Source organism: Cylas formicarius, unplaced genomic scaffold (genome assembly GCF_029955315.1).
Source record: "Cylas formicarius isolate icCylForm1 unplaced genomic scaffold, icCylForm1.1 PGA_scaffold_5__7_contigs__length_24384050, whole genome shotgun sequence".
Classification (NCBI taxonomy): Eukaryota; Metazoa; Arthropoda; class Insecta; order Coleoptera; family Brentidae; genus Cylas; species Cylas formicarius.
The window spans coordinates 8,001,158-8,025,254 of record NW_026844341.1 but is presented as its reverse complement, the minus strand read 5'-3'; the positions used below and the strand labels follow the sequence as shown (position 1 = coordinate 8,025,254).

The 24,097-nt window shown below is 33.0% G+C and overlaps 1 protein-coding gene across 1 annotated transcript in view; it reads left to right on the top strand.

Annotated features, from left to right (window-relative positions):
• The window catches only part of LOC132701813 (pyrokinin-1 receptor-like), a 95,678-nt gene extending 77,618 nt beyond the window's left edge, over window positions 1–18,060 (top strand). The window contains exons 4-6 of the mRNA XM_060670028.1: window positions 7,322–7,545; window positions 13,731–13,918; window positions 17,024–18,060. Coding sequence (XP_060526011.1) covers window positions 7,322–7,545; window positions 13,731–13,918; window positions 17,024–17,339 — 728 coding nt within the window. The 3' untranslated portion in view covers window positions 17,340–18,060. The remainder of the gene's footprint in view (window positions 1–7,321; window positions 7,546–13,730; window positions 13,919–17,023) is intronic.
• Window positions 18,061–24,097: the final 6,037 nt, after the last annotated feature.

The window sequence follows — 24,097 nt, the reverse complement described above, 5'->3', positions numbered from 1 at the left end:
ATTTTTCAAATTCAATAAAGTACAAGTAAACAAGCTTTCTCACTTCCCAACCTCTTTGCAGAAGCGTTTCCATAGAAAATAGTGCTTCCCTAGTTTCCATGCTACTTCTGAAGCCAAATTGCTTTGAACTCATAGATGCCGCGCATTTGATGCTAATTCTTTTTTTTTTTTTTGAATGTGTAGAAGTAGCTTAAGCACATTAAGCTGATAAACCTATGATTCGAACGTTTTTTTGCATTCGGCTTTTTGGGTATGGGGATGAATACAGATTTTAGTTAGTCTGGTGGGATATTACCCACTATCGTATATCCAGTTGAATAGCACAGTGAGTGAGTTCACTTATGTTTTCACTATGTATTTGTTCTGGTCCACTTGCCTCATTATTTTTGGTCTGATTTATAGCTTTTTCCTCTTCGGCCCCTATCTCTGCCTTCAAGTGTGACATGGCTGCTCTGTTATCTTCAAATAGGTTTCTGATGTCCCTTTTTGTGTTTGATGTTTTTAATTCGCCAGTGACTTTTTTAACTTAACTGTGAAGGTTTGTTGAAGGGATGTTTTTTTGTAGCTCTTCATGTGTGCTTTCATATTTCTTTAGCATCCTTGATTTTTCGTTTTATTACGTCTGCTATCAGAAATTACTCCAATTACGTCAAGAATTATCCCCAAATACTACTTAATCACAACAGTAAAAACAATATCAAAGTTTTGCAATACGACTTCTCAAAAATTTCAGTAAAAAACATATATTTCAAAATACCCAAACGATAGCAAAGATAAAAAGAGCATTTTAAACAACTCTTAAGTCAAATTTGACAATTAATACAATACGATATCGTCAAACAGACAAAATTCAACTCGTCCTGATGTGGAAAACCCATATTTAAGTAGGACCAAAAGCGAAACAGTCGGAGGGCACTCGATGAAATACAAATACAGCACCCAAAATTTCTGGAAAAGTGTAACTAATTATACCCGATTGTTTTATTTATTTTTGCTTAAGTCAGCCACATCAAGGTTTTAGCGAAATATCTACATATTATAAAGCTAACAAATTAATGTTGATTCACTTAAAAACTGATGTGGTTGAGGTATAGAATAGGTACAGGAGTCATTTTGCAATGCATAGCATAATTAGTTAAAATATAGTGTTATGGGGTGGATCTGAAAAGTTTGAAAGAGTGTTTGTGATTCAAAACTCAATAGTAAGATTGCTTTATAATCTTCCCTACAGACAATCATGTTGAGGAATTTTTTATACACCGACATAGCGTGCGGGAAGCGCCACTTTACCGCACCGAATTGGGAGCAAGCGGATGATTTCGGAAATAGTTCCCACGCCTTGAATTTTGACGTTTGTCAATTCTGACGGTCATGTCAGTGAATGTATTCTTGTTGTTTTGGAAAAACGTAAAATGCCCTTTACCGCACTTGTTGCATAATATACTACAATTAACTCGTTTATTAAACAGTCGCTTCGCTCGAGCCAAACAAACTAGTGACTCAAGTGAAGTTTATCACACTTGTTGCATAATATACAAATAACCTACTACCAAATAAATTAAGACTGTGGAATTGCTTTTACACACTCAAAGAGTTTGAAGCTTTTCTAAAGATTGATAAATATAAAGTCATAGTTGTTTTAAGCTATCTACGTTTTTGAATCTGTAATTTTTTACTTTTCCTCCATTTTTGTTTGATTTTGATCTGTTTTTCGTCTTCGTTTTAGTAATAGTTTCTTCCTTTTAGTCAAAGTGACTTTGCTTATATTTTGTCTTTTAATTTATTTTGATTATAACTTACTTTGTTTATACTATTTTAGTGTTCATGTTTTATACACTCATCTTGCTTTTAAAGGTTAATTAGTCGAAACTCTTGTAAATATACAGAAGGGTTACATCAACAAAATCGTAGCAAATTATAACATCAAAAGTGAATTGCCTTGTACATTTGCCGAAGTTCTATCGCGTTTTCATTTTGATTAATAGGATTCGGGGTCGATCAGCGAAAACTTTGCTTGATAGTCTTCCCCCGCGAAAACTTTAATATGATATAAGTTTTTTCCCGCCATTTCGCAAAGCCCGGATCATTTTTCTCACGTTCCGAGGGCGCGTGGTGCCCGCTCCCTATCCCACGTTTCGAAACTCTTGACTTTTTGTATACAATCATCGAGATGATATTGACCGAAAATGTGTTTGGACTCGCAAATTTTATAGCCGGCTTTTCTTATAATATCGCCGCTATGTGAACTTCTGAAAAAAGATAAGAAATAATTCTGCAGTAGACGCAAATTTTTATGCAGGGAATTGAGGTTTGTGTTGGTCTAACAATCAGCCCTTAAAATAATAATAATAATAATAATAATAATAATAATAATCATCATCATCATCATCATCATAATCATAATAATAATAACAATTAACGGTCTTTATTGAAAAATCAACATATTTGAATATAAGTCATAATACAAGAGTGTAACCCCAAGAACAATAGCACCAAATGGCCAAAATGGCCAAAAAAATACACATCCGTATTCACATCGTAAATACAAGAATCAGACGTACGCCGTGTGCCAAATAAAACGCTTCGCCATAATACGATCTGAAAACCTGTAGGAGATACGAAAAAACGTTTAATAAAAAAGTTTCTTTTATTCTCCTGAATATTTAAAATATTATAATTTTCCTTATACAGAGTGTTCCAAAAGTATCACCCCCCCCCCCCACCCCGACATCAAGTTTGTTATTTTAAATGGAACACCCTGTATATTTCGTAATTTTTGCAATTCTTGGTTGAAATAAGGGTTACTTTCTTAAGAAATTCTTATTGCAATTTTGCATAGTTTAGACAGAAATTGATTTTATGTGTTTTTTTTTTCATATTTTGATTGCCCCATATAAAATTGTTTGGATGACGCTACTGATCGAGGTATTGCAACGAATATTTAACCACAGACTAAGGAGATGATGCACTACTCAATGAGTTTGACAGATGCGCCTCAGCTTATACAGGGTGTCCCAAAGAAGCGGTGCGATTTTCAAATGGAACACACTATATTTTTATTCGGATATCAATTCTAGGACAAAAAATAAAGTCAGTTTGTAATTTTTCCCATATTTAAATTTTACTTGCTTTTTGAGATATTCGAGGTTTAAAATAACACCCGTATAAATTATAAATTATAAATATTAAGTATTTTTTAAATAGCAAAGACAAGATATACGAATAAAAAATATTGCTAACAATACAGGGTGTCCATTAATGCGTGGAAATTTTGAAAAAAATCGATTCTACAGTGCAGAAAATAAATAACTAAAGTTTATAGGCTAACTATACAAGGTAACAAATTTGAATAAATAAATCTATAAAATAAAAAGTTAACTAAAAAGAGTTCGTAAATTCGGTCCATAAAGTATAGTTAAAAATGTTCTTCTTAAATTGCTCGCTTCATCTGGCATCAAAATAACAAAGAAATATCAATATATTTAAAAATGTAGTTGAATATGACATCACAATCTTGTTTTTTGGCCCATTAAGCTACAAACAAACTTTGTTTTTGTTGTTTTTCATATTGCTCTTTAAATAGTTCGTAGTTGTCAAGTTTTTTGTTAGTATATATTTTATTTGTATTTTACATAAGTTATAGTTTTTTGGTTACAATGACGTAATATCCTGCTCAGGAACTGCTAAAATTGTATGAATGCTACCTGACCAATGGTAAAAGTGCAGCCTTAGCATACCCTTTTATCACAAGAGACAGAATTGAACGTAATATTATAATACTTCACTGAATTTCCTGAAAATTCTTTGCGAGATGCAAGCAGGGACCTTGATTTAACTATTTAAGCTGTGGGACGTATTTTAGAAGGCAACAAAATAAAACCTTATAAATTTCTACCAATTCAATTTTTGTTTCACCATGATTTTGATGCCAGACGAAACTTCTGTACGGTAATGATGGACGAACAATTTGAGAGGGACGTTTTTAACAAAACATTATGGACCGATGAGGCGGTTTTTACGACGTCTGGCATGGACAATAAAAAAATTGTAACTATTATTCAACAGTGAATAAGTTTTTAATGAAAAAAATTAGTAAGCAGGGCCCTCGTAGTGTTAAAGTGTTATAAGGGATACAATTCTTTGCACCATTTTTTGAAAGTATTTAAACGGTCAGAATTTTTTAATTTTGCTTCAAAATTCAATAATGCCAAAAGTAAACAACCTACACGACAATTTGCGGGAGAACATTATATTTCAGCATGATAGCGCGCCCTATTATTGTGATCATAAAGTGATGAATTTTTTAAGAGTAAATATCCAAAATGTAATTGGTAAAAATGGTGACATTGCGTGGCCACCGCGAAGTCCCGATTTTACACCCATGGATTTTTTTGTGGGGCACTTTAAAGGCCGTGTGTATAAACCGCGAAATAACTATACTGATGTCCTAAAGGAAACAATTAGACAAGAGGTTCTTGCATTAAAGGATAGTGATGCTGTTATATCACCACATTTAAGTTTTTTTCTAGTTATTTGTTTCTGTTTTTTTTTTTAGATTAATTTATTCATATTTGTTACCTTGCTTAGTTAGCCCATAAACGTTAATTATTTATTTTTGTTATTAGGTATTTTCAAACAAGCTAGATAATTAACTGTTAAAGGTTTCTCTAAATATGAATTCTGAAGTTTAATTAAATCCATTAAAGTGTGTACTATGGAGCCATTTTTTTTTTAAATTTCCAGATATTAATGGACACCCTTTATTATTAGCAATACATTTGATTCGTATATTTGGAGTATTATATCTTTAAAAGTAGTATCATGTCTTTGCTATTTAAAAGATACCTAATATTGCCAACAAGTGACCTAATGTGGGCAGCGTTAAATCCAACAAGAATTTATATGGGTGTGAAATATCGAATATCTCAAAACGCAAGTAAAATTTAAGTATGAGATAAATTACAAAGTAAAGTCTGTTCATGGATATAAGAAAGTGACTAACTGACACCAATTAAGGAAAGACCCGGGGAAACTGTAAGAATGAAATATGACCGAACAGGTTCGTACTTTGCTTAGAATTTAATTATTTTGGGTTTTGTTAGGAAAGATACTAAACAAAATTTACTTATTTATGTATGTTTTTATGTTTAAATCTAAAATAAAATTACAAATTATTTTTATTACCTACTTAAATTACTTAAAATTATTCACATATTATATCAGTATCACTATCGCTATCATTGCCTGTTCTAATTATTATTTGTTCTATATTATTTGCAATATGGATATACGATTGTTCTGCTTTTCTATATGTTTAACAGAATTTGCCCAAATTTGTGGAGGGATGTTCAAAACTTCGGTTTCTATAAGTTTGAGGACATTGGAGTTAACACGGGGAAAACATTGTTACGACGAATGGCAGATTTCAGTTGGTGCCAAACATGTTCAATAGGATTAAATATACAGTGGTAAGGTGGAAGGAAGTCTTAAAACTGTATGCCCTAGATTGTTTGCATAATTGCAAGCTTTGCAAAACCTCAATTAATTGCTTTTTGGTATAATCTTCGTCAAACTAAATGTCGTTATTATACATGTAGTTTTGGATTGTTGCTTTTGTGTCACATGAGGAAGGGGTTTTAGTCAACTGTCTACTGTGTTAACTTGCGTGGCCCATTACAATTACACTATTAGGAGGAATGTTTGGCGTTAGTTTGTTTTTAAACCAACTTACAAATAAATCAGCAGTGGTGTCTTCATGGTAATCCAGAGAAGAATCTTTAATATTTTTCGCAGACAGAGAAAGTCCATTTGGAATCCAACCATCTTAGAGCCAGCATGCAAAGTAGTTATTCTTTTACCTCTTTTTGATGGCGCGTTTGTTTTACACTTATCAGTTGAGTCAACCCAACCCTTTTCCGGGGTATCATAAGTGTCGAACCAGGTTTCCTCCAAGTAAATAATTGGCCTTTGTTGTTCTCTGTAAATCCTATTTTTTTTCTAGATATTCCAGTCGCCATTTCCGAATTCTAAAAGATTCCATTAAAACTTGCCTTTTGTCAATTTTTTTTAATTTAAAACCCATGTGTTGAATACACTTCCATAAGGTAGTTCTGCCACATTTAACACCGGTTTCATCTTTTTCACGCCTCCTAATTAAGATATCTAATGTAGGCACGCTTTGTTCCTCGTATAACTGGTAAATTTCACGCCGTGTTATATCTTGATCACTGTCATCTACACTCGAGAAAATGTCAGTTTCGCTTCTTCTTTTCCTCGCTGAAATGGGATTATTCACAATTCTTCATACAGTTGATGCTGGAATTTTCGTCAATGTGGTCGTTTCTTCTAAACATGCTTGCTTGCTGGCACCACGTTCAATGAGAGTCAAATAAACATTGTTTATAACTTCCTTTGCCTCAATGGAATAGTGTTTTCTACATTTGGGCCGGAACATCTAGTGAATTACACTAGACTCGCAAATATTTTGCATAATTCGCACACGATTCAACACACGCTGTATTACCAACCTTACCAAACTAAAGAATATTAAACACAAGTAGGTATAAAATTATTTTCTATTACGGACCACAATTTTACCTGAATTTAAATTCCGAACCTTTAGGTAATAATCTTGTTGCATTGTATGTTAATGACCAGGCTTGGAAAATCCCATTCAAAAGCAATTGGTCACTTTCTTATATCTATGAACAGACCATACCTTATTTTTTGTCCTAGATATCTGAATCAAAATATAGTGTGTTTGAAAATCTTGAGATTTTGTTATTTGAATTCGCCACCTATTTGGGACACCCTGTATCAGCTGAGGCGCATCTGTCAAACTAATTGAGTAGTGCATTATCTCCTTAGTCTGTGGTTTAATTTTTATTGCAATGCCTGGATCAGTAGCGTCACAACAAAATTTTATATAGCGCAATCAAAATATGAAAAAAACACATGACCTCAATTTCTGCAAAATTCGAATAAGAATTTCTTAAGAAAATGACCTTTATTTTAACCAAGGATTCTAAAAATGTCGAAATATACAGGGTATTCCGTTTAAAATAACGAAGTTGACAGCCTGTATCAACAAAATTATAATATTTAAAATTTTCATGAGAGTCCAAGAAAATTTTGTATGAAACTTTTTTCGTATCTCCTATGGGTTTCCAGATCGTATAGTGGACAGTTTTATTTGGCACAAGGTGTACATCATAAACTCGTACTCTTTTGCTAAATACTGGCGGGCCTAATAAACAATATTAACGCTTTTTTCAAGGACTTTATAAGCAGGATTATTAATCCTTCTTACTTCTCTTTCCAGTGGCCGTGGTGGTGACGTTCTTCATTTGCTGGGCGCCTTTCCACGTGCAAAGACTCTACACGATCTACGCAACATTCCCAAAGGCGGACGAGCAGACCCACTCTCTCTACTTGCAGGTCTACTCGGTAGTCACCTACGTCAGCGGCATCCTTTATTACGTTTCGGCCACTTCGAACCCGATCCTCTACAGTATCATGTCGATGAAATTCCGCAAAGCGTTCAAGGTGAGATTTCGTCCTTTTTCGGAATAGAATAAAACGGCAATAAGCAGCACTTGTAGCGTCGTGATATAACCGGATGCGAGAGATGAAATATTTTCGGGCTTTATTCAAAATGGAAGCGACCGTAATGGCGGAAATTTGGAAAGCGACGCTGCGGAATTTAAGAAACATGACGCGTTCGTACGTACGCGAGTGAATGTCAAACTGAAAACGCCTCCTCCCTCTCGGGAATTGTCTCGACGACGTTCCGGATTTTTAATAACAGTCCACATGTTTTAATAATGGCTGCAACGCGGTTCGCAAAGGGAAACGAGAGTGAGGCTGTCCCTTTCGCGTCGTTTGAGGTTGAAACGGGTGAGGTTTTCACATGAACAACGCAATAAATGCGAATCATTGCAAAAATATTAAATACTAAGTGTCTGGTTTCAACAAGGATTTACGAAGATGTACACTAACAATATTGGCGTGTATGGGGTCTTACAGAATTGACTTTACAAAATTCAACTTTTAATGGCCTTTACTAGACTATATACTTTATTGTTGTTTGATTTGAAAAATAAAAATTTTCAGGAACAAATATTGCTACAAAAAAGTCAAGGTTATATAAAGATGTGCTGAATATGTACACTAGAAATTCTAGGATATATGACAATTTACCACATTTACCGATGATGTAGTAAAATACGTTTTAGAAAACGTAAATAAATAGCATATAATTACTTTGTTTGAATTGACAAAACAGAATAAAAAAGAAAATTTTGTAAAAATGTGCTGAATATATACGCTAAAACTTGTCAGACGTAGATTGATCGCAAATGTACCGAAGATCAATTATAAATAATTAGATAAATACTGTCTAATATCTGATTAAAAAAAAGTCTGATGGGTAACAACTTACTTAAAATTATATTTTTGTATGTAAATAAATGTAAAGGGTTTTATAAAAATTTGCAGCATCTATACACCAAAAATCCAGTTACAAAATTGATAATAGACTCATTAGATTCTTCTTGTGGTTTGATTTGAAAAAACAAAACTACTCTGCAACGAATGCTGCTACCAAAAAGTCAGGTTAATATAAAGATGTGCTGAATATGTACACTACAAATTCTAGGATTTATGACAATTTACCAAATTTACCGATGATGTAACTTCGATTTATAAGATTTATCGCAAATGTTCCGTTATAAATAATTTGAGAAATACTTTGATATTGTTAAAAAAAAAACAAATCTACTGGGCAGCAACTTACTAAATATGACGTTTTTGTATATAAATAAAAGTAAAAGTTTTTATACAAATTTCCTGAATATATATACCGAAAATCCTTGTACAAAATCGATAATAGATTACAAATTTTACCGATGATTTATAAGATATAACGGAGCGTACAAAAGATTCATTAGAGACTTTAAATAAATGTATTCTTGTTGTTTGACTTGAAAAACAAAACTACTCCGCAAGGAATGCTGCCGGAAATGTACGGCAGATGAATTATAAATAATTAGATAAATACTTACAAATTGTTCGATATGAAAAAAACAAGTCTAATGGAAACTTACTTAAAATGACATTTTGTATATAAGTGCTGTAGCCAAATATAGAAGCTTCAAAAAAATTGCTGAATATGTAGATTAAAAATCCTTGTACAAAACTGATAATAGATTTACAAATTTTAAGGATGATTTATACGATTTATCGGAGATGAACGGAATATGAAAGAAGAAAAAAACCATATTTAAAAAATATCTATATTTCTTATTCAGTAACAAAGTGTATTCTAGTTAAACAAGCGAAAAAAAAACTTTACTCAGACTTTACAGGCGCCAATCTTTTTTTATATATGGCACATTTCCTAATTTGGCAACTAAATTAGGAATATTGTTCTTCCTGAGTAAAATATTACCATAACTCTTTTTCGCGATCTCGGTAAAAGCTTGATGTGACGCCAGCTACCAGTAAATGCTTGTCAAGAAGTCTGGTCGCTATCAATTGGGATACGTCTCTGAAATCTGGTGTGAAATCTGAGTCATCTGGGTCGGAATTATATTTTGACTATATGGCGTTTTCTAGTTCTTTTGGGGCGGTACATATGGTACATGAGCAACTGGTCGAGTAGCAGAGTCAAGATTGGAATACACAATTTGTTTCTTATTTTTTTCTGTTGAATCCTTGAACATTACACAAACAGAAATAACAACCATAACTGTGATTCCTAGGCTCTCGCCATACCATAGGAGCACTAAAGCTTAAACATTTGTTCGTACCTTTTTGCCAGTTTCTTAATGCTTCAGCGCAAATAGGACAAATAGTATGAGGAACCCAGGACTTGGGTGCCAATATTTACACCAAAAGAAGCGTGGTATAGATTTTTCACAAAAGAAGTTATAGTTTGCCTTTGCTTTATTGCGACATAATTACCACAGATATAACAAAAGTTATTTGGATTGTTCACACAATGGCGACAACGAAGACAACAGCGCCCAACACAGTAGCACGACGACCAATACAATCAAACTGCATAAGCAACGCTGTATTGGCGCTTCTGCACCTACTCTGTAGCTTTGCAGAGAAATCGAATATTAACCAGTGTTGCCAAATCACATTTACTTTCTTCAAAATCAATCCATTTAAAAATCATGTCCAACATGGAACAAATATATTCAGGTCATATTAATAAAATAACCTTTTTTAGATAAAGAGTACTATAAAAAAAAAGGCATTTTTTGAAAAAAAAAAAAAGTTCGTCAAAAATATAGAAAAAAATAAGCATACAGCTTTCAAACATCAAGATCAAGACCTGTGTAATTAGATAGATAAATAGATAAAATAATTCCATATGGTTTGGGTTGAAAAAATCAAGTCTAATGGCAACAACTTACTAAAAATGATGCTTATGTATATAAGTGTGCAATAAATGCTGTAGCCAAATGTAAAAGTTTTAATAAAAATTTGCTGAATATGTAGATCAAAAATCCTTGTACACAACTGATTTACAAATTTGACCTATGATTTAGATGATTTAGCGGTGTGTACAAAAAATTATGCATTCTTGCTGTTTGATTTGAAAAAACAAAACTACTCCGCAACAAACGCTGCTTCCAAAAAGTGAAACGGTTATATAAAGATGCGCTAAATTTATACACTAAAAATTCTAGCATTACAGAATTTGCTGACGATGTAGGTTTCATTTATAAGATTTATCAGCAATGTACGGAAGATGTTTTAGACAGCGTAAATAAATAGATAATAAATAATATGGCCAGTACATATTTTCGTGTTGTTTGATTTGACAAAACAGATAAAATACAAGATTTTTTAAAGATATGCTGAAAATCGATGGTGACTAATGGGATCTCGGAAACCACAATAACACAAATGACACTTTCCATTTTCTCCCCATTAGCAAATTAGCAAACCTCATTTGGTCAGTTACACGAGCTGACGTTGCCGTAGGACGTGTTAAAAAAAATCCTATCGGTTTTTTAAAACTAAAGTGATTTATAATTAAATTATAATTAATGAATGACCCTCCTAACAATCAATCAAAATGCTGTTCTAATTGAACGTCTTTAACATTCGTCGCTACTCGGAATTGCAGCGATTACGAGGTAATTTTTGCGACAATTTAATTTGACGTGTAACTATGAACTCCTGCCTGTTATTACCGCCCATTAGTTTTGATTGCATCTCCGACCGCGGATATGTATATCAAATCGCGACCTAAATTCTTTGATTACCTTGAAATTGGTAATTAATATTCGCAATAATCGTCGTCCTTAAACAATGATGAGCCATTGACAAAGTCATTTGCCCAACGCGGTGAATTTCCATTCTCTACAGGTTGTCGCTTTTAAGTCACCATCACAGCACGTTTTCAGGTTTAGCAAAAATTCCGCGAAATGCTCGGAGTTGTTTGAGTTTTGAATTTTTAATGCCCTCGACGCTGGGATTTAGTGTCAAATTTTCTGCTATTGAATTATTAATTAAATTAATTAAAACTTCTGAGATTTTGGATCTTTGGGAAAGATTAACATAACCTCGACGGAATCCAGTGGCACGAAATGTTAGCGACTGCTTCCCATCCCGGATACTTCCGCCACGGTGACACTTCCTGCGTTGTAGACATTAAAGATATCGGAATGAACGAGTAAACACTTCGATTTCCCTTTGTCGGAGAAGTACGGGGCTCGGGCAATAAAACCCGATTCCAATAAGCCCCAACCCTTTATCATCGTTGAAGCTTTGCCGGGTCGGAAACTACATTATATGACTTTCCGCACAATTGAGGTCGAGATTTAACAAAAACCTGCCAGATAATGGTTGCGCTATATTGAACGAGATGATTTGGTGGAAAAAATGGACGGGATGTGTTCTTTCCGACATCGAACTCAAATCCCGAAATCGGCAACAAAGGATTTATTATCCGATAGAGACCGCAGACAGCGCTGATTTGGAACAGTAGAACGTCGTTACAGGTTTAGACGTTGGTAGCTCTCACGTCAAAAGGTAACTTGTACACGACGTGCGAGAAGTTCAAAGTTAATTAATCGTTTGCATTTGATGACCTTTATGCCGCAAACAATCATCGACGTGAATATTCAGATGAGTAACAGTGAATTGATAATTCGTTTAAGTAACACCAATATGCTGAGGTGTTTTTGATTGGTTTCTCAATTTACTATAAAATGTATTTTTTTGGAAACGCTAAGATGAGAATGAAAATATTTTTTAATTTTTATTTAACATAACATAGACAACGAGCTCTTTACAATAGGAGGGAATTTTTTATTAAAATAGGTATATCGCGGTGATTATCTGATGTTATTTCAATTATATATTACATGTTCTTTGATGAAATGTACAATATACATGAAATATAAATAATGAACACACAAACTTAGACAATGGATGCCATCAGGTCTGAAAGTTTAATGTTGGGCGATGACCTGATTCTGTCTTCTCTTACATACTTAATAACCAAATCTTTTTCTGAAGGAGTGTTCCTTCTTAATTCTTAAGGAAGCTATTTTTATACCTCTTTATGAAAATTGATGTAGAGAGTGTGTGTCGAGTTACAGACCGCTTTCACTGGTTTTAAGTAGATTACTTGGAAAAGTATAACATTTCGTCGAAAAATCAGTATGGCATCAGAGACAAGAGGTGGACAGAGGAGAGGATTTGTGATTCTACTTAAGGCCATCTGTTCTATTTTGAAATTATCAGTCTAAATAAATAAAATACAGGGAAAATATAAAATAATATTGAAACCCATATTAGATATAGAATAACAGCATCTATTTATCTAATTGATCATTTAGAAAAAAATGAAAAATGGTTCTTGAATGTAATTTTCAAGAAAACAGCGTGAAAACAACAAATTATTTGAAAAATTAGACCATGAATGCAATACAAAAAACAAACCCAACAAACATAAATTGCCAGTTTTTGCTCCAAAATTGAAGATATTAAAAAAAATTAATTCTTTAAATTTATTTTAAAAAAGTTTCATAGATTCTCTAAATATATATTTATTAGTCTGTATATAAGAAACAAATAATAAAATAATTGATATAAAATTGCAATTAATTTATTCTTTAAATAGATTTTTTTAAAATAATTCATTTTAGTGCTGCTTTTATCTTTGGCACAATTATTATGTCGTTTATATCTACTGGAACTTAAGACAAACTTTGTTAGTTAAGTAATAATTTCTATTATATCGTTGATTGTTGGCGAAAAATATAATATATTAATTAACGTTGCCCACGCTCAAGAGATTTCTGTGGGTTTGTTTGTATTATATTTGCCGTATTATAAAAAAGTAGAATAACTGTATATTATTTAAGGTTTTGAAAAATATATAGTTCCTTATGCCTTTGCGTACATAAACCTATTATTCGATGCCCAACACTGGCAACATTGTCTCAGCCCGACAAGATATTTGCATCACGCTAAAATGGAAACAATGCTATCACCCCTGATTATATATCTATGATAAAAGTCGGTGGTAATGAAGACATTTAAATTCCTGCCTTCCTTGTCCAGATCCTTAATGACACCTTTAACGTTTATGTCATAAATAATGATTATTTAACCGTTGCTATTTGCATTTTCTTTAATAAGAACGCAAAAAAAAGACTGTCGTACTCTAATTCGACGCTGAAGCCTATTTACCGCTGTTGCAGGAAACGTTCGCCCGGTGCTGCGGCATTAAACTGAAGCAGGGCCAGCAACGTCAGTATTCGGCACTGTCAAAGTGCAACCCCAAGGCCGTGGACTCTGTCGACTCCACCAAAGAGAATCCAACCATTCACACGAACACGAGCCTGACGCGCAAGACGTCCAGCGAATCATTCCTCCTCAATGGCAAAAGGTATCCTAAATTAATTAACCATGCAATAAAAATCTTGACATCGTCAATGTGGCTACATACTGGTAATTTTAAGAAATAAATTGGCATAAATATGGCACTTTTTGAATAAAAACTATATATTAACAATTGCAAATGACCTCTGTATGTATAAATTTATGGATCAGTCACCCTGTATAAATGAGCAAGAGAAAATAACCATTAGTGAGAGAAATCCTCGCGCTCAAGACTAAAGTCTATTTCAGAAAGGGGTAGTGTAAGAAAACCTCATTAAATATGCAACGAAACTACAGAGTGACCAAACGAATACTTGTTCATTGTTTGTCGTTGATTTAATTGCAAAATTCATCCATTTTATCGAGGTAGAACCACACAGAAGATGGGATACTCTTAAAACGAAAAGAATATTGTACTGGCTAGTCGTCTGATACATTATCTCAATATCAAAGAATCTTAAAGACAAAGTTGTTTGGAATCACTCTTTTTTAAATAGAACAGCTGTGTATTATTGCATTTTTGCACTCCTGGAAACTTTCTAGACATATTTCACATATAATATCATATAACCATGTCTTACTCTTTTTGACATATTTCGAATTTTATGTCAAAAGCACATTTGCAGGTTTCTATCGATATCTTTCAACGAAAGCCTTTCTTATATATTTAGAAATGTTTTTCTTGTAAAAAAGATCTACTTTAGTGGCCTGTGTTGAAATTTTAAAAATAAATTAATGCAAATACAAGTAATTTTTTCAAGTGATAACACCCTATTTTTGTATTTTTATCGTATTTAGCATTAAAAAGGGTATAAAGATCCTTATTATAGAGTTATATAGAGAAATATTTGCAATTTCTTCCCTTGTAATTGGGCAAAAGTCGAGCACCACAGAAATGGCAGCGTTTTTTTAAATATTGCTGCAAAATATCCACATGTACCAAAAATTGGCAATAAACAGTGTTTAACGATTTTTATTAATATATATATATATATATATATATATATATATATATATATATATATATATATATATATATATATATATATATATATTCATAATAAATATTTTATAACGCAAACAATTTTTGATTATTAGGTTAATAAAAGTAATTTAAGTTTTGGATATGCCTGCCCATTTAAGCTATCAACTAAGTATGAAATTGCAATTGCACAAATTGGCCAGGTCTCCTGTATATATATATATATATATATATATATATATATATATATATATATATATATATATATATATATATATATATATATATATATATATATATATATATATATATATATATATATATATATATATATATATATATATATATATATATATATATATATATATATATATTCATAATAAATATTTTATAACGCAAACAATTTTTGATTATTAGGTTAATAAAAGTAATTTAAGTTTTGGATATGCCTGCCCATTTAAGCTATCAACTAAGTATGAAATTGCAATTGCACAAATTGGCCAGGTCTCCTCAGTGGCTACCCAAGAATGTTTTCTCCAATCCAGTATCCAGTAATGATAGGAGAAATAATTATTCGTTTTTTGACTCCTTGTTGCCAAATTGAAACTGCAATTCTATTTGTGGCCCTTATTTCCAAATAAGATGTGCGTCCAAAGAATTTTAAGAACTTAAGTTTCGATAAACTTTTTAAAATGCACTAACATATTAAGTTGATTCTCATAGTTTAAAACATGGCGGCTTCTAGGAAGTTTGATTTTGTCGAAAACACTGACAGATACCATCAAAAATCTTTTTTCTGGATGACTTTTTAAAGGGAATTGGATGACGTAACTTGTTAACGCCAATTTTTTCATTCAAATTTGGAGTGTTAATTTTTGACCACCTTGTATTTATTTATTCTTACGATTTCATCATAGAGCAGCTCCCTTTCTATAAGTCCCAAATACATATATAAAAAAAAGGCTATCATTCATCAAAATGTGGATCTAGAATATTCCGCGTAATTTAAAAATGCATTAAAATACAGGGTGTTTTATTTAAAATTAGAATGTTGTTGCTTGCTCACTAAAATACTATCCACTAAAATACTACCCTGTGTGCATTGCTATATAAAATTTTAAAAATATAAATAACAATAAAACTGTTTTGATATTTTTTTCGGCTTCTCACATAATAAACGAGTCACTTTGTACGTAGTACTAGGTTCCCTTATTTTTTCTAAAACATTATACAGATAATTTAATTTATAAAAATTTATATTTCAAATGTAAAAAGACAATAATAAACACAACAAACAAAAGTGAGGTTAGGCTACTATTTATTTTTCTTAATTAAATACTTAAGTTAAAATGATCTGTGTTAAAGTAAATGTGTCTTTTTAATGGAATGTTCCCGGCTCGCGTCTAGTGGCTTTTGAATAGCCAATTTAATGAATAGATTTTCCCGGAGCAGAAATGGTTGTGGTTTTGAAACCTAACAGGATGCACTAACGATAAACTACTTTCAGGTCAAAAATAACTGTAAACTCGTTAAAAAACGTTAGGCTGGCAATTGTCAACACGAAAACGTACGTCGTGATGTCACCAAACGCTGAAACGTTTTTAGCGGAAAATAGTTCAAATTTTAATTATTTATTACTACGTTAATATTTCTTAATTTTTTGTTCATAACTTTTTAAGTCTTATTAAGTAGTTTAATTCACTAAAAAAAATCTGCAAGGAGCCTGTGCGGTAATCGAAGGACCAGTAAAAGTTTTGAGAATTTCAGGTTTTAATGGATTTATTCCGAAAAACAATTTATGAGTACAAATAGCTCTATGTATCGCTGTTATTGCACTGGCGGGAGCTTAGCAGCCAGTCTCGTTGTATGCATTTAGTTACAGAGTACATTAAACACTAACAGAGCCTTTTCACCAAATTAGTCTGCAAACACATCTGCTCTTCCAATACGGACGATTTTTAGTTTCTTTTCTTTCCAGAAAGGCAGCTTATTACTCCCCGACAGGCTTTTCATGAAAGTTTTGGCGAGCACGTATGCTTTAATTACTCACAACAACGCCTTATAAGCACTTATAATTGGGATCAAAAATAATTTTGTTTGCCTATAATATTCGTTTCTTGTCAATTCCAGACCGAAAATGGCGACGCGCAAGGCAACAACCGCCAACGGCAAATCGAACGGATACGGCGATCGTTCTGTCCGAGTCGAAACCAGACAGACGATCGAGTCCCAAAATCGATTGGCGAAATTCAGTCGATATTTCGGTTGTTTAAAGAAGCATCAGGATGCACACAACGAAAATATCGAACTTAAGACGCGCGACGGCAAAAAGAATTGTTGCGGAAGCGATATCATCAGCAATAGCAGCTTGGAAGACGTCGAGAAAGGTGCCATCGAGGACGAGCTTACAGTCTACATGAAAAACGCCAACGTTAGTGAGTGTTAGATAATGCTTGGGGACCGCCACTGAGCAGACCAAACTGGAGACTGACGTTTAATTGTGGGTGTGTGTGTGTGTGTCTAGTGAATGTGACATTCTCGATTAATTGTCACGTCTGGGTCTACACGGGACGTTCGGTTTTTAACGATTTTCCAAAACTTTATCTTCTAAAACTTTATCTTTCTATGAAACGGGTGAAATAGCGACATTCCGAAGCAGAAAAATAAAACATCGAAAAGCACAAACGAAAACTTCCACCGTGACTATACTTTAAGTTTAAATTTTTTTGGAAATATCTTGCGCGTTTTTAGAGAAGGAGCAAATTCTTTGTTTCGCCGTTTTTAATAAAATATATTTGCACAACAAATGCTTTTGTACGAGGCGTGTTTTTAAAGTACCACCGCGTAAGGTATAAACCATAAGCGGCATTAGGCACTGAATCCGAACAGTCCGAACGACCGATTGAGATCCATTTAAATTTGAATTGTTGTTCTGTTTTCTGTTTTAGTTAGTATAATATTTAGCTGTGTTCTGATTGTTAATTGCATCATGATTTTATTTAACAATTAATACATTTTTTTAATTAAATACCTGGCCGCAGGTATATATTTCATTCAATATACAATTCAACAGATAAGCAAACCTACCGATCGATGCAACTCAATACTTTTAATATAATAAATATAACTTTGATTTCGTCGAAGGCACTGATAGATACTGTCAAAAATGATGAAACGAATTTCATAACGTAACTTCTTAACGCCGATACTGAGCTTTTATTATTATAATAAAATAAATCGAAATGATAATGAATTAACAATAACAATAAAATATGATTAAGTTAGATGGCATAAAACTGTTAAATAAAATGTTAAGCATACTCTCAGAAAGTCAAAACAGTGACGATCGATTGCTCGATTGTTTTTTTTTTCGCCGTGTCTTACTCAATTTTAGAGAAGCAGCAAATTCTTTGTTTCGCGTGTTTAATAAAATATATTTGCACAACGACCGCTTTAGTTTAGTTTCGAAATGAAAAAAATAAAACGAATATATTTTTCCGATAATTTATTCACTTGAAAGACCATACTTTACTCTACCTTTCTACGTAATTCCTATTAATATTAAGGCACTTATCGTATTCTGTATTCCATTGACAAAGAAGGTGTCTGATTAGTAGTTTTTACTCCGTTGATACGGCGCTGCTGCACCACGGTAGTCGCCCGACGCTAGAGCGGGACCGTATGGAGGATGGTCCAATTGTTCCCAGACAAAATAAGTGATAAGGTCTTGAGTTCGTATGTGAACGTCTATTCCAGTGGTGGGAATTTTTTTTTTAAGACGGACCATTTGTAATAACTAGACGATCGTAGCGGGCCAAAGAATAATGCTTAATCGTTAAACAATGTATGTGTTTTATAAACAGATACATATATTGCTTTTTACAAAACTTCTGGATTCCTCCTGCGTCGGTTTTTGCTTAGTCGAAATTGCTGACGTTTCGCCAATCATCATGTTGACTTCTTCAGAGCTTGACTGAAAAAGCAGGAGGAATCCAAAAGTTTTGTAAAATGCATTACAGTAGCCTGTGGAAGTCTCTTTGAAAAATATACATATATTATTACATACACTTATTATTTTAATAGTAAAATAGCAAAAGGTAAGAAAATTGTAAGCACAAAATATAAAATGAATTTAGTGTAGTTCTTGATGTGAAGTATTATCACTTTATCTTCTGGTATCATTACTGGTTGATGGTGCATAAGATAAATGAAATTGAGACTGTTTTATCAAAATTACATCATAGTCCGGTTCCATTTGCGAAGCAGAAATTCTCAAAACTGATGAAAGGTGCTCATCTGTAATTTTGTTTCTTAAAAAAGCTTTTCTAAGCTTCATTATTTGAAAGATTTGTTCACATATATAAGATGAGCCGAACATTGTCATTATCTTCATTGAACGATTAATTAGATTTGGGAAATTATCTGCACTTAATAAAATTCTAGTAATGGTACTGTAAGAAATGTTTGTTTCAGGAGAGTATTACAGTTCAGTACAATTAACCCAAGTTGAAATTTTGCGTCAGCTTCTTCGTAATTAACATTGAATGGGGTAGCAAAAATACAAAACTCTGGTTCCATTTTTATAAAGTCCTGAAATCTCCTTTCAAATTCTGAAGATAGTTTTCTCAAATTAATTTCGTATTTTTTAACCTTATTGTTTGATATAGTGAATTTTAAAGATTGTATTGTTGCAAAATGAGAAAAATCATATTTGGAGACCTGATTAGCAAATAATAATAACTGTAATTTGAAACTCTTCAGGTATCGTGAAGAAACTGATTTTTCCCTTGCAATTTGAGATTAAGTTTTTATCAAGAAGAAAATTCACAATATCGTCATTGAAATCCCAAATTCTTTCAAATACTTTTCCGGCCTTAACCAACGAACTTTTGACTCCAAAAACTGTTGAAACTGGCGATGTAATAACAGCAACAATACAACAATATTAAGTATATGGTCAATATATGGCACTCTGAAACGGGCCGGATGAAACCTTTCCGAGAGCCGGACTGGCCTAAAGGTTAGTTTCTCACATTCTCGGGACATCCTGTATAATCTATCTGCCAATTATACTAAATCATGAGAATTTTTTACACTCAAGAAGAATAAAATAACTTTTAGCTTTGTCACATGCGTAAATCTAAATATATTTTTTACGATTATCGCAGGAATTATTTATAGTAAATATTAACAAAAGTTATTTAAAATTTTCTAAAAGATCCGAATTTGAAACAAAATTTAGGGGGCTGTAGAATTGGCAACGCTGCATTTGTTCAAATATATCTAAAACATAAATTGGAAAATTCTTATGCACGGAAACCAAGTTCTTTTACTTCGTTCTCCGAAAACCGAACAGTCAATGTGCGTATTACTTTCAGAAAGAAATAAATATTTCTCCTCAATTGAAAAATGTTTATAATTCTTATCTTAAAAAAACGTTAGTTACAATAATTTTCAAATTTAAGAAGTCACGACGAAAGAATATAATAAAATTCAATATATTTAAAGAAAAAAAAAATTGACCTGCAATGAACGCGAGACCTTCCGTGTCGCATCCGATACCCTAAACACCGAGCTACGTAATGTGTGCTGAATTATCGATTAGTTGTATATGCAAGCTATTTATTGCCGGTATTGTCGCTTTAAGCATAGAGTTTTCTTCTAATATAGACCTCACTTTCTGCAATATGTCAAAGCGGTAACTGCAAAAAATAGTGTAGCCTTAGTGACCGTTTACAGAACCCTTAAACACAAATTGACTCATCCCCTACGGCGAAAAAGTAATAATTTTATTGAAACTGTTGCTGGTCCGTATCGGGCGCACCCTGTATGAAAGACGAAAACAGTAAATGCAAGAATTGTAGCTCTCGAGGTGACCTAAAAGACCGATCAAACCAAATACTGCCGTTTGCCACGGTTTTTCAGTTAAGGCCAATAATTTACTTCGAAAAATCACAATTTTCAGTTGTTTGCTCAAAACCAGGAAACCCTGAATATTTTTGGGTCAACCGATTTTCTGGGTTATTTGCCCAAATCTCACGCGTCTTTTCAGGCCCAAGAATTTTTTCGTTCGGACCGTTTTCGAGCAAAAAAATCTTTTCGGTCCCGAAAAAAAAAATCATGTTTTTTATAAACATATACATATATTATTACATACACTTATTATTTTAATAGTAAAAAGCAAAAGGTAAGAAAACTATAAGCACAAAATATAAAATAAACTTAGTGTAGTTCTTGATGTGAAGTATTATCACTTTATTTTCTGATATCATTACTGGTTGATGGTGCATAAGATAAATGAAATTGAGACTGTTTTATCAAAATTACATCTTAGTCGGGTTCCATTTGTGAAGCAGAAATTCTTAAAACTGATGAAACGTGTTCATCTGTAATGCTGTTTCTTAAAGAAGTTTTCCTAAGCTGGACTTAAATGTTATTTTTTAATTTAAATTTTTATTAAATTCTAGGTATGAAAAGTTTGTTTCAGGAGAGTATTACAGTTCAGTACAATTAACCCAAGTTGAAATTTTGCGTCAGCTTCTTCGTAATTAACATTGAATGGGGTCGCAAAAATACTAAACTGTCGATCTATTTTTCTGAAGTCCTGAAATCTCCTTTCAAATTCTGAAGATAGCTTTCTCAAATAAATTTCTTATTTTTAAATCTTATTGTTTGATATAGTGAATCTTAAAGATTGTATTCTTGGAAAATGAGAACATCAGATTTAGAAATCTGATTAGCAAATAATATTAATTGTAATTTGAAACTCTTCAGATATTGCCAAATATCGTGAAGAAACTGATTTTTCCCTTGCAATTTGAGATTAAGTTTACTCGTGTGTATGAGGAGGTCTGTGAAAAAAACGAAATCAGAAAGTTACGTTTTGTTTCCTAGAACTTCAAATTGATTATAAATGTCTTTATCAAGAAGAAAATTCACAATATCGTGTTTTAAATCCCCAATTCTTTCAAATATTTTTCCAGCCCTTAACTGTTGAAACTGGCGATGTAATAATCCTCTGGAACGAATCATATTTACCAGTTCTACAACAATATATGTTCAATATCTAAAGCCGATTTACAGAGAGCATCCTGATGTATAAGGCAATGCAAAAAAACAACATCCTTTTGCGGATACTTAGAATTAAATTTCCCAACAACTCCTTGATTGATTCCAACCATATTACTAGCACCATCTGTAGTTACATTACATAACTTCTCAATAGGCAAACGAAATTTATCGATGAGATTTTCAAATTCACAAAATATATCGGCACCAGTCGTTGTTCATTCTGTAATTTCAATGTGGGCATTGATTCCTCTACTTTCATCATTGGCAATTTTGTAGTCAATTATGAAATTAGATTTTTATCAATATTTTCAATTCTCTCGGTGATTGTTCTTCGCCGCAGGGAGTTTTTATGCGGGTCGTCACAAGTAAGAAGTAAGAACGCGTTCAAACATTCTCATGACGGCTTTATTAAACGGACCGGATTAAACTTTTCCGCGGCCCGGACTTGGCCCGCGGGCATTAGTTTCCCCATCACGGGTCTATTCCCTTTCACTTTACAGTCCACTTTTCGTATCAAGTCATCGGTATGATTGAAAATCATCCACTTCCTCCCTCATCGTGAATGTAGCTGCGGCCATCTTTAAACGCCCTAACTCATTTCCGTACCATTCCATCGTTCACAAAGTTTCGAATGGATATGAGCTGGTTTGAAGCATTTATCACTGAGAAAACATCAAAATCCCCGAGATTCTCTTTAGGTGGCGACATTTTGAAATCACGCATACTCGATCGGATGGTTCTGTAAAGATGTATGTGCTAGAGTTGCGACAATCGCGATTGATTCGGTCACTTTGATTTAATCACTGAATAGTATTGAACGCTTTCGCTGCCACCTCGACCGGTCTAAAGTGAGATGGCGACCGATTACAGGCCCTTACCAAAACAAATCGAATTCGCCTTGCGAAATACGGTGTATTGTTATAATTATTGTATGGCATTGAGTTGCGATATCGATAGGTAGATTTGCTTATGTGTTGAATTGTATATTGAATAAAATATCTATTTCCGCGCAGGTATTTAATTTAAAAAAAAGTATTACTCGTACAACCCAATACCTAACTACCTATTTTCATAAAAAACAGAAAACAGAACATATAGACAGACAAAACAATAATTCAAATTTAAATATAAAACTATAAACTATAAACTATTGAATGAAAAGATTCGATTCTTTGGAAAATCGGCCACTTATTGATTCGGTTCACGTAAAATGAACGAATGACACAATAGTACTACATGCCTTCTCAACAGCACTTAATTTAAAAACACGTCTCGTTTGGTGAAAATGGGGACCGTACCATTTAACCCATGGAAAAATGTCGAACACGGGACACCCCGTATATTGCGAAAACAATAAAAGTCAAAAATTGCAAGGCGCGCAGCTTGTGATAGGTTCATGAATTTTTATAATTTTTCAAACAAATTGTTGATAAAAAAAAATTTCGATAAACGCTTCTCTTTAAAAGCTTTCAGCATATGACAAAATGCTGAACGTGCAAGTTCAAACCAGTAATCTTACCACTATAATCGAGACTAGCTTTCAGCAGTTCGCAGAAAAATTATCAAAATTGGAGTAAAAATGAAAAATATGCGTGGTGTGTGAGCGTAGCTTTTTATGCGAACAAAAGAAAATTGACCCAGACGACCTACGTGTTTCTCGTTGTCTCCCACCTGTAGGGGAAAAAATGTTTTTCAATTTCGTTTCTGTACGAAGTTGTCCTAGTTAGCTCTATGGGATTTTACACCGCCTAGATTTTATATGCATCCAAAGAACCTGTATATTTTGTCCTATCGAATACTTTCCATTTGTTAAAATAAACGATTTTATTTTTGAAACTTCGTGTGTCTTTTTGAAGCGCGCGTATCGTGTCAAGGATTTCCCAAATTTATGTATGTCGATTGTGAATGTATATAATTTCCGAATGTCTAGACTCGGAAATTTATGGAATTTAATCGGAGTTAGAGATCGATGCCCCCCAGCACTGAAGCCTGAAAAATGTTTATTGCAACCCGGATGGTTGCAATAAACACACCCAAGCGTGGAAAGGAAACGTAAAACGGCGCTATGCCTTTCATAGATCGGTCGTAACGCTGCTAGTCCACCGAAGAGAGAGCAAACAAATTAAATCAATC